This window comes from Papaver somniferum, chromosome 4, assembly GCF_003573695.1.
Source record: "Papaver somniferum cultivar HN1 chromosome 4, ASM357369v1, whole genome shotgun sequence".
Lineage (NCBI taxonomy): Eukaryota > Viridiplantae > Streptophyta > Magnoliopsida > Ranunculales > Papaveraceae > Papaver > Papaver somniferum.
Window position 1 is genome coordinate 104,096,262 of NC_039361.1, and position 15,350 is coordinate 104,111,611.

Here is a 15,350-nt window from a genome sequence, read left to right on the forward strand (position 1 = left end):
AAAATGCTGGATGACTAGTCTTTTAAGGTTTGTTGCTACACATTAACTGACAGGAAACAGACGGCAGCTAATAAAAGTGGTCTTGACTTCTTACTTTTATAGTGAAAGGCACGCAGATTGCAATCTCTGTATTCAAATACGTTGCACAGTGCACGACTTATTATTATGAGTTTAAGAAGAAAACAATACCAAGAAGTTTATACCAATACGAAATTTACAAAACTTCAAAAAGAGCCGAATGGAAAGCTGTATTTTTGCGTTTAAATATGACTCGGTGATCTGGATACATTAAACTTCCCCAGAGATCGATCATCTCCTACCATTTTAAAGATTGCCTCTAATCGCTTGAATTAAAACCCAAATCCCACCACAAACTATGCATATACAAAGAAGTCCGAAAATACAATGCGCGATCGCATCCGATCCATGTCATTCGGTGGTGACAACATGGCCGGAGTCATCAGCATCCAAGTTAATGTCTCCAACAAAATCATCCAATGAAGAACCATTCTTTATAAATACCTTCAAAAGCTGTGTACGTACATTGACCATCGAATCATGATATTCCTTGCCCATCTTCATCTCATATTTGAAATGATCACCACATTTGATTTTGTAACGGTTAAAAGCAGTAAAAATTGTTTCCGAACGGTCGCGAAAATGTTCTGCCACAAATTCTTCAAAATCTTTTGGTGGGCGCCTCAGAGTAACCAGCATTGTCAGACAGTTTGCTTTGAAGTGTCTTTCATTGCACTCAAAAGATTCATCAAACTTGTAACCGTTCTTAATGGATTTTTGTAAACGAGGATCGTTCGTTTTCATCCCATAGTACGGGTCCTCAGTTTGAAATACGAGTTGAACAGATAACAAAATATTCAGTATAGTCGATGTATTTGGATTCCATTTAGCAACCAGCAATTTGTGGCTCTTGTAAGTTGCCCGACGAGTATCTATTCTAAAATGGTTAACCCCAGCACCAGCTAGATTATAACGTGTGCATTCATAATAACATTGAACTTCAGGCAGGACTGTTGGATAGTTAAGTGGTAATATTTAAATCAAAGAAGAACAAACCGTCGTGGTAAGGCGTACTTGCTCTACCCATTATTGCAGCTCTTACGACTTCGTTGTCATAGACTCTGACGTAAATTGAATCAGGTAAACCCATTTTGAGGATCTTCCATTCCTGCATTATTCTACTTTTCTTATCAATACTGTTGTTGTTTATTTGCTGGTTACTGGAAGAGGAAGCATTGGAAGCAGAATTGTAAGTAATTCCTTTCTCATCTTGTGCCGTAGAAGAGACGAAATCAAATTGTTAAATTGATCTACTTTTTCTTCTTCGGCTTCTCTAGCGGTTCCTTGTTTTTGGTTTATTTCACCATCTACAATTTTTATCTCTACCAGCTCTCCGTCGCATTCTACCATTCTGTCCTTCTATTGATGATCTTGAACAAAAAGAGGCTTCACACGAGGCCAAGAGGGTTGAAACTTGAAAGGACGGAAGATCAAAAGATTTGTTTTACTGTGACTCCTGATAGACTATATATATACAACAAACTGGGGTCAAAATTTCCAAATTTAGTTTCGAGGGAATTCCCACAAGTTTTAGGAACCTGTATTAGTTATGGAATCGTATTTACTTTTTTTTTACCGTCGGATTCTATGTTGTGAAAGGCGCCCTAGGCGCACGAGTGAGGGCCTAGATAATAAAACACCTGAAGTGCGCCTAGCGCCTAATACAACGTAGCGTCGGAATTATTCAACAGTCTCACGTTCTGAGCTACACCCAAGTTCAAACAAATTTACTGTTCATAATTATCCTAAAGTGAAAGTTGAAAAGCAAGAATAAAACCCGAGTAACTCTATTTTCGTTCAGCTTGTGTTAGTTGACATCGCTTTGCTAGCAAATGCTGCCAAGAGAAAATGCACCAGTCCAGTCAGTAAGCTTGTTTTGAAGGCAGAACTCCTTGCTGAAGGGTTTCCTTGATCTCAACATTGATTTCGAAATAGGATATAGCTTTATCTTGAAAGATTTTTCTGTTACACTCAGTCCAGATAGCCCAAATGACTGCTGCAGGAACCAGTTCCTAAATCTTGATATCAGGGCCTTGACAAGACCAAAAAATAGCAAGTTGAAGGAGACTGAGGTGGCTTCCATGGGATGTGATTGGGTAAAATTAAAAACCAGACTTTCCTGGAGAATTGCCATTTCAAGGGAAAGTGTTCTGCTTAATCACATCTGCTAGCAAGCATGAATTTCTTGAGTGAGAATTTTTTCTAGGGATGCAGTCCAATAAAAGGTGCAGGGATAACTGCAGTAGGAACCATAATTGAATTGTAGGTGGATTTGACAGAGAATAGACCTGAAGGATAGGGGACCCATGACCTGGAATCAGGCTGGTCCGATTGGACTGTTGGAGAGAGGTCAATGAGAACAAGCATGGACATTAGTTGATCAAGCTCAACATCTTTTAAGACTCTTTTGAAGTGAAAAGACCAGCTTCTTTCATCATCCTAAATGTGATATTTCCAGAGATTCTATAACTGACTTAGGAGCTTTATATACCGAGAATAGTAAGTTACGAATTGGAGAGTACCGCTTTACTAAAGTTATACTCCCACGCTTTGTCAAGAAGCTCTTCTTCCACGAGGGCTATCTGTGCTTAAACTTCTCGATCACAGGATTCCATAATTATTTTGATTCAGCTTTTGCTCCAAGCGGGATGCCAAGGTTGGAGAAAAGGTAAATGCTTCAGTTAGGCATCCGAACCTTGACGCCCATCCAGCCAGTTCTGGAACTAGACCCACTTGAATGAGAGTATTGTTATGGGTAGTGAAGATGCAAGATGGGAGGGGTCCCTTGTTTTACTGTGAACCCACTTCATGTATCTCAACAACTTTTTTTCATTAGTTGCTTTCAGTCTTGATTGTTATAACCTGTACAAAACCAACTGTTACAGACTGCCGGTACAAGGATCAATCATATATGGAGTACTATTTATTTCGCTTGTCATACTGTTTAATATTCCATATAAACTTAAACAAACCTACAACCAATTTCTGTTAATGTGAACTTGAATTATTTATCATGAAGTAACTCTAAGCAACAAGACCAATGCTTAAGTATCCACAGACCAAATTTCCCCATAACAGAAAATTTTAACCTTCCCAAACATTCTATATTAAAGAACACAAAGATGCAGAAAGTGAATAGGTCTTACTTGTTCCTGCTACAGGTTTGAAGTCACTCTGGTTTTGGTCAATAAGCTCCTGCTGTGGTTGAGGCTCCTTAGTGAAAATTTCTGAACCTTCTATATTCTTTTGGGAAGAAGAGGCAAGCACAAATATCAGAGACAGGAGCGTCATTAACCTCTTGCAGTGCAGACGTGAGATCTTTTTTCCTATTATCTAGAGGTGTCTGGGCGAGGAGTATAGGAACTGCTTTCATCAAGTTCGAGAAATATATCTCTGTAGCTCATGATAACCAGATTAAACGCTTACCCAATACTGCATCACAGCATCAGGTGAACTTATTGCAGTTTCTCCTGCTTCTCTCTTCAAAAACTGAATGTAGGCTACTTTTCTATCAGTTGTAGAAATGTCATCTACTACAAATTTCTGAAAATGCGAAAGAAGGGGTGGGGTTATATCTTGTTCTCTTTTGGGGAAAGTGTGTAAAGAATTCTGGGGTGAGGTGTATTTTACTAGATGTTTCAGTGCAGGTATTATTCCTCGGAGGCTGATCAGGATCATACAAGTCAGCTGCACTTGCACCTGCACCTGCATAAGTAGATGGTAATTGGGCAGTTGTGACCTATTTGCAGTCATCACAGACTAACAGTATTACTTAGTATAAGGTTACTGTATGCTAAAAAGCTTGAAGGTGGACCTTCTGAATCCGAATGCGCAGTTCTAGCTCTTGATCCCATGAAGTTTCTACTCGGAAGTGAAACATGGAGATTGAACTCTGAAAGGTCTGTAACTAACAAAAGAAGCCAATAGTCAAGAACATATGCAGTGATGTGGTAATGCAATACAATCACACATCAAGGTTCTCAACTTGACATAGAGTGACTTTGATATAAGACACCAATTAATTCAGATATGTTGCATACATCGTTGCAGATAGATGTAGAGCAATGTTGTAGAATGGCTATAAACGCAGTACTGTGAGTGACTCATAAGCGGTCCAAGAGTTCTTTGCCAACTGAAACGGTGGAAAGCATCCACAGCTATAAATTTTTTGACACCCTACTACTTTTATCCGAAGTAGACAATCAAGAAAAAGTTTAGGTTATCATCAGTCGGGAAAAAAAAAACAAGGCAGAGATCAAAGAGAAAAGCCCCTAGTTGTTGAACAAACCTTCAACCGAATTTATTTGTACATAGAGTAAACAAGATTCAATCAAAAAAATTAACCCACCGAAGTTGAAGTCGCACCATATGTGAATAACTTTCTTGAGATTAGGAGTGATAAGAAAATCAAAATAGAAAGTGAACCTCTTCCTGTCATATCACTCGAACATTTTATGCTTGGTGATTGGTGAAACAAAAAGGCCTGGATCAAACTTCAGGTTCAATAATTCAGTTGACAGATAAATTCACTTATACAGCAGCTAAATGAACTTGGCCTAACAGCTGAACTTGAATTAGCAAACTGTTGTTAGTATAAGAAATTAAATTGGAGTGAAATAATGGATTCAACCTCAAAATTGAAAGGGTATGTTAATAAGAACTATTCTCAGCTTAAGGTTTACTCAATCAATTCAACTATTGAAGTTGATCTAATAAGAACTAACTACAATACTGTTTATATGGTACATCAAGTATAGATTCAACCTCTTCTTCAATTAAAATACCAATTAAACTGGAAATCAAAATCAGTACAGTAATCACAGAAATAGAAGAGAAAAAAAATTACACTTATGAGACAAAGTTCTACTGAAGGAATTCACAAAACCAGTAAAAATTCCAATTTTACTCCGAAATCAGTAAACTGAAACAAAACCCAGATTGATATTCACTTGAATTAATCATTAGAGTGTTGAAACATATACCTGAGAAATATCTTCTCCAATTTCAGTTGATAGTTCCACAGAAATTGCGTTTACAAACAACAGATTTTTTTCTTTTCAGACAGGGGAGATGATTTTATCAAGTGAGTGTTAATAATTGATTGATTTTAAGTGAACCCAAATCTTGATTTGATGAAACAAGTTTATGGGGTTGGAAGAAATAGAAGCCATTGTTAAAAAGTTCTCAGTGCGTATGTAAAAAGCTTGTGGGGTTTATATAGGAATATTGACAAGAGTAAAAAGTAGATAGAGAAAGGGAGCTTTAATTTTTTACAGTTTTTCATTTTTACAGTTCTAATTTTACATCACCAGATCCAACTAGGGCTGAACATGGTGTCAGTTAACCGTTGGAAACCGACCGAACCAGACCAATAAGCAAGAAACCGAACCAAACCATTTAGATTTGGATTGGTTTGGTAAAAAATGTTGAAAAACCGACATTACTGGTTTGGTTTTGGTTTGACCTGAAAACCGAACCAAAAACCATTGGGGAACCGATTAATTTTTAAACTTAATTTCTCCCGTCGATTTAAAAGTATTAGATTCTACCCATTAATTTAGAGGATAAATAGAAACCCTAAATCTAATATTTCATTATGATACTCTCCCTCTTTCTCTTTCTCCTTCTCTCAGCCGCCTCCCTTCTCCACCCCCAACTACAGCTGCTGCTACTCGACTTTTTTCTTCCCGGCTTCCTTCTTTTTTATTTGTCAATATCTAAATTAAGATATATTATATATCTTCATTTGATCTCTAGAATTAGAGTAAGCTTTAACTATTCTTGATTTTTTTTTCTGTATATTTGTGTAAACCAATACTATCGTCAACTACGATTATTTTATCTGTAAATTTGTGTATTTTTTTTTGGTTTGACATAATTATTGGTTAACCAAAAACCACTGGGACAAACCGAAACCAACTGGAACCATTTGGAAGCCGAACCAATGGTTAATGGATTGGTTTGGTTTAGATTTTTAGAAACCAATAATATTGGTTTCGGTTTTGGTTTGGCTAGAAACCGAACCAAAACCGACCATGAACAGCCCTAGATCCAACAGAGTTTCCTGACTGAAAAAACTACAATGCAGGAGGTAACTCAACCTCTCCCACAGCAGCACCTGTAGGTGGTAACTCAATCACTCCCCCTGCAGCTGCAGCACCTCTGGGTCCAATACTGAGCGAAACCTGCCAGCCCTCGATTCTCAGAGGAAACCACATGGCTCGTCTAAAAATCTCTACAAGTGACAAAGCGAATGGAAGCCAAATGCTCTGAAGATCTGAGAAACGCCATGCCCAGCTCACCCGAAAGAAGATATCCAATACTATGAAGCCATAGTACCACTGTAATTTTAAACATATGATTTAATTCCAAATTTTGAAGGTATGTTTTGAAAGAAAACTCAAATCAAAAGAATTATTAGTTTGTGTAAGTTACCCATCGTCGTGCCCCGGTGAAGATCTGAGTAGTCACTGTAGGTGCTCCAAACAGCCAGTTTGATATCCTAGATTTTTAAATAACTCTTATATTTCATATTTTTTTCCTTAAATTCCATAAGTTAATTTAATATATTATTGACATATGCATGGAAGTTTCCACAACAAAATCGAAACACTCACCCAAGGTTCCAATCTATGAAGAGATCCGAGTAGATCGAGAAAACACTAAGAGCAATCAACACCCCAATCCATGCAGGCTGGTAGTAACTAGACCAGACCTGTGGAGAACTCCTGTAGTACATCCGAGACAAAAAGATGAGGCTAAGCTGCCCAACCTGTTTCACAACTGAAACCAAACGCCAATATTATTAGAAAATAAAAACTCAAATTTATAAATTTAAGTACAATAAAAATATAAAGGTTTGATATTATATTATACATAATCTCACCGCTCAACCAAGTAGGAGGTGGTACCACTTCTAAGACACGAGATTCCAATTCTTTTAAAGGAGGAGAAAAGTGCAACCATGTGCACTGAACAAGTCGGAACACGGAGGAGATGCTGAGAGTGCTGTTGCTACCCACGAATGAGGGCCACATAGAGAGTCATGTGCACTCAAATCGGTGGAGTACAAACCCCAGGCGAAAAACATATAACAAACGGCCGTTGATAAATCGGCCGCCGTTATTTTAGATCAAGAAATTTAGAAATTAAATTCAAATGAGTCGACTCATTGGGTAAACTGTTTCGCTGACTTATCAACCGATTCTTTCTTTTTCTAATTTTTTTTTTTTGGTTTTCCTATCTTTTTTCATTGATAATAATAAATGTCAGAATTTTTTATTATTATTTTCCAAAAAGCACAGGAAAATTATTTTTTTTCTCGAATATTTTAAAAGAAAATATTATTAGAAAAACAAAAACAAAAACAGATAAAATACAAATCTTTTTTCATTTGTTTTTACGCAGCATGGTCCTCTAGTTTAATAAAAAAAATCCTAGTGTCAACATTCAGTAAATCAAGTGACAATTTACAATACAGCTACAGTAGCATCCCAGAAACTGTGACGTATTTTTTCATTCAAAGAAAACTTACTTAAATCATACCAGCTAATTATGAAAGTGAGGATTCTTATACGTACCAGCTAATTATGAAAGTGAGGTTGACTGTTCTTTCTTTTTACCTAATTATGCCAGGTAAATATGGAGAAATAAGTTGATACTTATACGTACCTTAGAAAATGAGGTTAAAATATCTGCAAAGAACAGATCCGCAAGCACTGGCCTCTGCAGTAATACAAGATCGGGTAGATAAATACAAGAGGTCGCATAGTTAGTAATTTATGCAGTGAATTGAACATTTATATCTAGCAAATTTATTAATTACACACTTACCCTGATAATACGCTTTACTCTAGTACACAAGAATGTACGAGATGGCCAAAAGTAATAAAGATAGTAAAATAAACCACCAACATACAGGAAGAGCTGCAAATATGCATGTAATTAACTTAATGCAGGAATAAGACGAATAGTAATAAGAACTTAGAAATGATATGGATGCGATTGCAAATAACTAGCTTACCGGCACAGCCGTTGCTAATGAACGTAAACCAATGGCAAAAAGTTAATGCACTCCCCACAGCGAGGGACATATATAATGCAGACTGCAAATTTTAGGACATAATGAAAATAAGAATCCAAATTATTTATATGCTAAGTTAAGAATTTCAGTTAACTTAGCTCAAACTTTACCATCATAATGACAGGTCCTGGGGTCCGTTGTTTCTAGAGCTTCAATAATCCAAACTAAATAAGTAAACAACATTAATATGAATGGATGCATATGATAATGGTATCGAGATGTAGAGCATGTTTTATATGTGCAAGTCAAAACATTTCAAGATTAAGCTTGCAAATAATATTGCATCAGTTTATGCCAAGTAGGTACAGTTAATGCTAACTTATTTGGGATGCACGTGATTGACAGTACTGTGGCATCATGGCCAACTTCTTGCATTATATGCATTTTCTCTACTCATGAGTATGCCAAATGCGATTGGTCATCTGTGGCTTTGCAGAACTTCCTAATTAGACCTCAACTCCCACACTCCACGTATAGCAATATTTAACACTTCTGTCAAGTGTTTTGGCACACATGAAGTACTCTTTTGTACAAAACTGTCCATTATGGAGAGAGACTAGTTTTTACTGTGTGATTTTGGAATAAAAAATTCACGGGATATGTCTAAATTGATCCAAGTCAATGTCCATATTGTCACCCACTTGGACAAAATTACTATTGACCCAAGTCTTGGTTTAGTTAGACTAAGTAAATGCGTTAGTTACACCCCACTCCCCCATTGTTCACCCATTTTACACCGAATTTTACATCGAATTTATTGATAAAAAAGAAATTTGTTTCTGTTTGTGCCGCCGTGTTATACCACCACCACCACCACCACCACCACCGGTCTCAATATCACAAAACCACCCCTGTGAACTCCATCAACTTCCAGTTCCTTCGATTAACTGGTACTGCTCAATCATCTTACTTATCTTAACTTAAACATCAATCAGATTAATTAGTAAAACAGATGAAATCTCTAATAACTATGGAAGAAACAGATAGAATCATTAATTAGTAATCAATCCCAGAAAAACTAAAATCAGCATTCCAAAATCCAATCAATATCTTCGGTGAACAAAATCTTGATCTAAAAATATATCCTCCAACAATCTTCATTATACGATCATATGATCTCAACAACATTCGAAAATCACAATCTCATTATTAGGTCAAAGAACCAGATTAAAGAAATTTTTAAATCAAGACTAGAAGATTTCAATAACAATTTTAATTCTCTCAATAACAATTTTAATTCTCTCTGTACTTTCTTCTGTGATGTTTCATAAATCAACAAAGAATCTATTAGAAATTGAGAGAAAGAGAGAGGGAGGTTTCAGATCTAAAAAAATCACAAAGTCTTGTGTTTCCTTTCTTGAACACTAACACTAGCAGAGAGTGATTTGTGATTTTCTTTAGTGTGTTAGTTAAGCAGAGGCGGACGCACACTAATAACGGTTTTAGATTCTTCTTCCTTTTAATTACTAAATTAACCCTAAATAATTTTTTCCTGATATTTAATCCGACAGATTATGGACCGTGCGATTCTTTAGATGTTCTAAGGGTTTCAAAATGTGCGCTCGGTACTTTGGCGCCCCAAGCATTTGACGTGGAAATACAGATATTTTCGCAGATTTTAAGCATTTTCCTTTTAGAAGAATCTAGCTAGTAGTAACTAGTAAATGTATATTTAGTATACCCCTTTCCCTTATAATTACCAGCAAATTCGTCGATACAACTTCCATAAATTACTAGTTTTGTGACCGGTTTGCTAATTAATATCTTAAATATGTGACCACTTTGCTAATTAAATATCTTAAATATCAACTCTTAAATATGTCAAAGGAAAAACAAAACTATTAAAAGAAAGAGTATGTTAATTATCATCACTTTTTGGAACTACAAAATTCTTAATAAAAAAATCTTATGAATCATGTACTACGGGTCACCCTTTCCAAAACGGTAGGTCTCAATATGTAAGAACTCGAGGGGAAATTGCACATGGTGAGCAATTTCAACCAGGGCCGAGGATGAAAAGTATGTTACAAAAAAAACAAAAAAACAAAACAAAAAAAAACAAACATGTTTTGAGGCATATTCAATTCAATTTTTTCGATGCATATTCATTCACTGTACCATGTAGGGTGGGTTTATAAAGGGTGTCTAAAGGTACTGTAATTACCCATATATCCTTAAACAATTTAAATTATTAGAGTGTTCTTATCCTCAAAAACTTAAAATCAAAAATCAAAATAAACTTTAAACTTAAACATCTTGGACTCCAATTCAATCAAGAAATTGATCAAGCAAATCAAACACGAATCGAAATGAGCGATGTTGAAGCGTGAAATCCAAATCTTAATTGCTCTTAGATGTATTTAGAATGTATATGTAACAAGCCCATCTTGTTTTTGATTGATTTTATTTTATTTGATCGATAGAATATGATTTCAAAGATGATATCCGGGTTATCAGAAGATCAATTCGGCTGATCTTGGAGAATCAATTTTGAGCCGAACCTAGTGTATGATTTAGAGAAACACTATGTTCGTCTAATGCGACTTTGCTAGATTTTGTTCGAATTAGCCGAACCTAAATTCGTCAATTACAGAGTGAAGTTCGGCTGATAACTTTTCAGCCGAACCTCAGTTTTTTGAAAATATACCTAGGTTCGGCTGACAAGTTATCAGCCGAACTGTTCATCTGGTCAGTAGATCTGGGTTTTAAAAATTCAATTTTTTGACAGATTCAACTTATAAAAATAAATTAAACCTCGTATATAATCTACGTCTGATTTGAATCACACATTCACTTCTAATCACTAAAATCTCAAAATTCAAAATCCAAGTTTTTTCACTTCTTCTTCTTCTTCTTCCTCTCAAAAACCCCAACTCTCTCACATAAGTTTAATTTTCTACGAATTCACCATTAATAATTTAAATTTTAATCGATCCTTAAAATTCCTGGCTAATCAAATCTAATCATAATCATTAATACTAATTATGTAAGGGTAGTTATGCGATTATCAAAAAGGATGGATAAGAGTGATGTTTTTTATTTAGTGACCCTATTTTGGCATTATTTAGTACGCCTCAAGACAATTCAGTATGCCACAAAATAGGTTTCAGAAAAAAAGCTCACCATGAACGTTCCGTTAACACTAAAAAAACCCACCATAACACTAGAATATAGTCTATAGTTTCGCTTTTACAGTTTTTACTACCGTCTAGCTAACTAATTAGTTGATCGTTACAGTAAAAAGGTGCTATTAGAAATCGGAAAATGTTATCATGTGCATAGGTGTAAAGGATATGTTCTTGGACTTCTAAGACATTTTATTGGAACTCTAATAGCCTAATCTTTATCAAGTATCTTTTCAATCTAAAATTTTAAAAAAGCGGTCTCTTTCTTCTCTCTTCCCTTCCAAAAAAAAAAAAAAAATTCTAGAATCTCTTAATCTTTCTTGCTTAGATTTGGTCATTTTGTACCAGATCTCAGCAAGGATTTCTTTTACTTTTCTAGTTTTATATAATAATTTATTGAATAAGATGTGTCTACATCATTTTCTGTGTCTTATGACATGTTTATTCGCCGTTTCGGGGAGATTTTTCTTCGTCATTGTGGGGAGAGTTCTTCGATCTTTGATGGCTGGTTCGTGGCTTGCTACTCTTGATTCAAAAACATCAACAATTCAATCTAAAAGTTTATGGACAAAATACTCATTCCTTCAAGGAGCATCTCTTTTCAAGGATGAACACAATCAAATCAAATGGTCGGAATTATTTCCGGAATATACTATCATCTCTCCCTTATACATAATCAAAAATTGGGTATTTCTGCGGTTTATTGTTCTTTCTATTCGCGATCTACTTGTAGTTGATATCCTTCTTTGTATTAGGATTTTGATTATTTTGATATTTTTAATGTATTTTGATGTTTTTGTTAATCTTGTAAGCGAACGTGTAATCATTATTTTAATTTGAATGAATTGAAATCTGTTGATTGACAAAAAAAAAAAAAAAAGAAAGGCAGAATTTTCATATTTACCATCATCATTTTTATTTACTTTTTGGTTTTGATTAGATTAACAAATTCATCACATACACTAGCCACATCTTATTAGTACATTTTATAATGCTATTTAGACGATGACATAATTTACTGCTGTATCTCCGAACCGTCTGTCCAATAAATGCAAAAAATCAGTCTCTTGCAGCCTTTCAATTTTGAAATCCTTAAAGTATCCTCGGACTTTTGGCGCCAAAATTTCAAGTTTCTTTTTCTTCTTAAGCAAAATTTCAAGTTGTATGACGCCCGCGCCCGGGCCTGGGTGTTGGTAAGTTAAATTTTTTTTTCTTTTTTCTTTTCTTTTGAAAAAATGAACTAAGATTTTATTTAAAGAGAAAAAGATTACAAGCAACCTCCAATGAAGCTTCCGTCCAACGAAAGAAACCATATCAAGTGATATCTTCAACAGATTCCACGAAGTAACGAGGGCAAAGAGGCCCTTGTCTAGTCTTTTCTCTGAGGTTGTTGTTGTATTTGGTTGCTGGTATGTTATGTTTGTCCTATCTCTGCAAATTGCACCTTTGGTAGTCTTTTTGATGCCACTAGCTAGGTTGGTGCCCGAGGCAGCATTTGCTAGCAAAGAGATGTCAACTAACACAAGCGGAACAAAAATGGAGTTACTCGGGCTTTATTCTTACTTTTCAAATTTCACTTTGGGATAATTAATGAACAGTAAATTTGTTTGAACCTGAGTGTAGCTCAGAACGTGGGACTTTTTTCTGACGAAAAAAGCACAAAATAATTCCGTTATGTTGTATTAGGCGCAAGGACGAAAAAAGCACAAAATAATTCCGTTATGTTGTATTAGGCGCAAGGCGCCCTGGAAAAAAATAAAATTGCTCACGCCTTTGACCGTTTTGTTATCTAGGCGCCTCACTGTGCGCCTAGGGCGCCTTTCACAAAATACATCCGACGGTAAAAAAAAAGGTAAATCCAATTCCATAACTAATACAGGTTCCTAATATTTGTGGGAATTCCGTCGAATATAAATTTAGTTCCTAACTCACTTGGAATTCACAAGTGACGTTATAAAACCATGGAACATCGAGAGTTATAATTCATCATTGGATACAGAATACAAAACCACCTAGGACTTCTTTTGCTAGTGAATATCGGAATATCTGTGTGTATATATATACATATATATCGATGACAGTTTTATTTATGTCATAACAAGCAGAAACGAAAAGAATCATCCAAGAACCATCAATACAAGGACAGGGTGGCAGATGATTTCCCTCACGACGGGGAGATGGTAGAGATAAAAATTGTAGATGGTGAATTAAACCAAAAACAAGGAGCCGCTGGAGAAGCCGAAGAAGAAAAAATAAATGGGACAATTATTAGAAATCAATTCAAGCAATTCGATTTTGTCTCTTCTACAGCTCAAGATGAGAAAGGAATTACTTATCATTATGCTCCCTCTTCCTCTCCCGGTAAACATCAAATAAACAACAGCAGTATTGACAGGCACAATAGAATAATGCAGGAGTGGAAGATACTCAAAACGGGATTACCTGATTCAGTTTATGTCAAGGTCTACGACAATGATGTTATAAGAGCTGCAATAATCGGTGGAGCAAGTACGCCTTACCACGATGGTTTATTCTTCTTTGACATAATACTGCCACTTAATTATCCAAGAGTCCCGCCTGCAGTTCGCTGTTATAATGAATGCACACTTTGCAATCTACATGGTGCGGGGGTCGACCGTTTTAGAATAGATACCCGTTGGGCAACTTATCAATGCCAGAAATTGCTAGTTGCTAAATGGAACCCAAATACATCGACTATACTGGATATTTTGTTATCTATTCAACTTGTGTTTCAAACCGAGAACCCGTATTTTAGCAACCATGGGATGAACACGGAAGATCCTCGTTTACAAAAAGCCATTAAGAACGGTTACAAGTTGGATGAATCTTTTGAGTGCAATGAAAGACTCTTCAAGGCAAACTGTCTGGCAATGCTGGTTACTCTGAGGCACCCACCAAAAGATTTTGAAGAATTTGTGGCACAACATTTTCGTGACCGTGCAGAAACAATTTTGACCGCTTTTAACGGTTACAAAATCAAATGTGGTGATCATTACAAATATGAGAGGAAGATGGGCAGGGAATGTCATGATTCTATGGTCAGTGATGTATATAAAAAGCTTTTGAAGGCATTTATAAGGAATGGTTCTTCATTGAATGATTTTGTTGGAGACATTAACTTGGATGACGATGACTCTGGCAATGTTGTCACCACCGAATGTCATGAATCGGCTGTGATCACGCTTTGGGTTTTTGGACTTCTTTTTATATGCATGCTTTGTGTTGGGATTTGGGGTATAATTCAAACGATTAGAGGCAATTCTTAAAATGGTGGGAGATGACTATCTCTAGGGAAGTTTAGTGGAGCCAGAACAAGAATGGACAATCCTGCCGTGTTGAGGTCTACAGAAATGAGTTTCGAAGATGGGAAAGTATTTGGTGCTATATCCTTCATCATGCAATCATGGATGCAATGTCAGCTGTTTGATGGAGCGTTATTAGGTAGTGTCAACTTGAAGATTTGCAAGTTCACAAGGATATATAGTTATCCATTCTTTATTCCAATGTGCATGAATTATCCATTTCTGTCATCTCAGTCTCCTAGAAATAAAAAAAAAATACTGTAGTAATTAACTTCATGTTGGATTATATGGCACACATATTAGCCACCGAGGTGATCGAGGTGGTCAGTTAGTTTATGGTGCATTCAACGGACGTGTGGAGAAGATAATTACAAGACCAAGTCATGCATAGGATTACACATTCTGGCTAGTAACTCCTTTATTCTAGCCGGATAAGTTAGTTTACCTAGTCAATGTATTTTACTACTCTAGGTTTACTTTTGATTCAATGATTCCTATAAATAGGACTCATCGTGTAACTGTAATATTATCCCAGAATGATCAATCTCTGGAGATCAATAATGTTATTCACTACGGGGTTTTCACAGTGGACGTAGGTGTTAGTGCCGAACCATTTTAATCTTTTGTCTTCTATGTTTGATTGATTTAATTTTCCGATCCATGAACCTTCGGTACCCATAATTTATTATGGTATCAGAGCGGGGAGATCCGCTCATATTGCTTCCGCTTTCTAATTTTTTT

At 35.9% G+C, this 15,350-nt stretch overlaps 3 protein-coding genes and 1 long non-coding RNA gene across 13 annotated transcripts; 1 reads left to right on the top strand and 3 right to left on the bottom strand.

Annotated features, from left to right (window-relative positions):
- Positions 1-429: 429 nt before the first annotated feature.
- On the bottom strand, positions 430-1,192 carry LOC113272908 (probable ubiquitin-conjugating enzyme E2 25). Its single transcript, XM_026522695.1, has 2 exons — positions 1,093-1,192; positions 430-980 (listed from the first exon to the last, which is right to left on the bottom strand). The coding sequence occupies exons 1-2, from the start codon at positions 1,190-1,192 to the stop codon at positions 430-432; spliced, it is 651 nt and encodes a 216-aa protein (XP_026378480.1).
- A 602-nt stretch (positions 1,193-1,794) lies between these two features.
- LOC113276223 lies at positions 1,795-5,250 on the bottom strand. 10 transcript variants are annotated; one of them, XR_003324192.1, is made up of 4 exons: positions 4,119-5,250; positions 3,893-3,979; positions 3,225-3,783; positions 1,795-2,940 (listed from the first exon to the last, which is right to left on the bottom strand). It is a non-coding gene; the product is annotated as an uncharacterized LOC113276223 (long non-coding RNA). The 10 variants fall into 10 exon arrangements; XR_003324193.1 differs by having other exon boundaries at positions 3,893-3,985; XR_003324190.1 differs by having other exon boundaries at positions 3,225-4,561; positions 5,061-5,250.
- A 905-nt stretch (positions 5,251-6,155) lies between these two features.
- Positions 6,156-8,344, bottom strand: LOC113272910. The gene is made up of 8 exons (XM_026522696.1): positions 8,272-8,344; positions 8,102-8,115; positions 7,912-8,004; positions 7,750-7,803; positions 6,965-7,049; positions 6,696-6,861; positions 6,514-6,580; positions 6,156-6,419 (listed from the first exon to the last, which is right to left on the bottom strand). The coding sequence occupies exons 1-8, from the start codon at positions 8,342-8,344 to the stop codon at positions 6,156-6,158; spliced, it is 816 nt and encodes a 271-aa protein (XP_026378481.1).
- A 5,119-nt stretch (positions 8,345-13,463) lies between these two features.
- On the top strand, positions 13,464-14,573 carry LOC113272911 (probable ubiquitin-conjugating enzyme E2 25). The gene has a single exon (XM_026522697.1). It carries the CDS (start codon positions 13,464-13,466, stop codon positions 14,571-14,573), a length of 1,110 nt encoding a protein of 369 aa, XP_026378482.1.
- Positions 14,574-15,350: the final 777 nt, after the last annotated feature.

Bases quoted from the DNA above. Each gene is read 5' to 3' on its own strand.
- LOC113272908 (XM_026522695.1), bottom strand. From the start codon at position 1,192: ATGCAGGAATGGAAGATCCTCAAAATGGGTTTACCTGATTCAATTTAC. The intron at 981-1,092 runs GTACGCCTTACC...GTTATAATCTAG, and splicing joins TGCAATAATGGGTAGAGCAA to CTGGTGCTGGGGTTAACCAT.
- LOC113272910 (XM_026522696.1), bottom strand. From the start codon at position 8,344: ATGTTGTTTACTTATTTAGTTTGGATTATTGAAGCTCTAGAAACAACG. The intron at 7,804-7,911 runs GTAAGTGTGTAA...GTATTACTGCAG, and splicing joins GAGTAAAGCGTATTATCAGG to AGGCCAGTGCTTGCGGATCT. The intron at 6,862-6,964 runs GTGAGATTATGT...GTTTGGTTTCAG, and splicing joins ACCTCCTACTTGGTTGAGCG to TTGTGAAACAGGTTGGGCAG.
- LOC113272911 (XM_026522697.1), top strand. From the start codon at position 13,464: ATGGTAGAGATAAAAATTGTAGATGGTGAATTAAACCAAAAACAAGGA.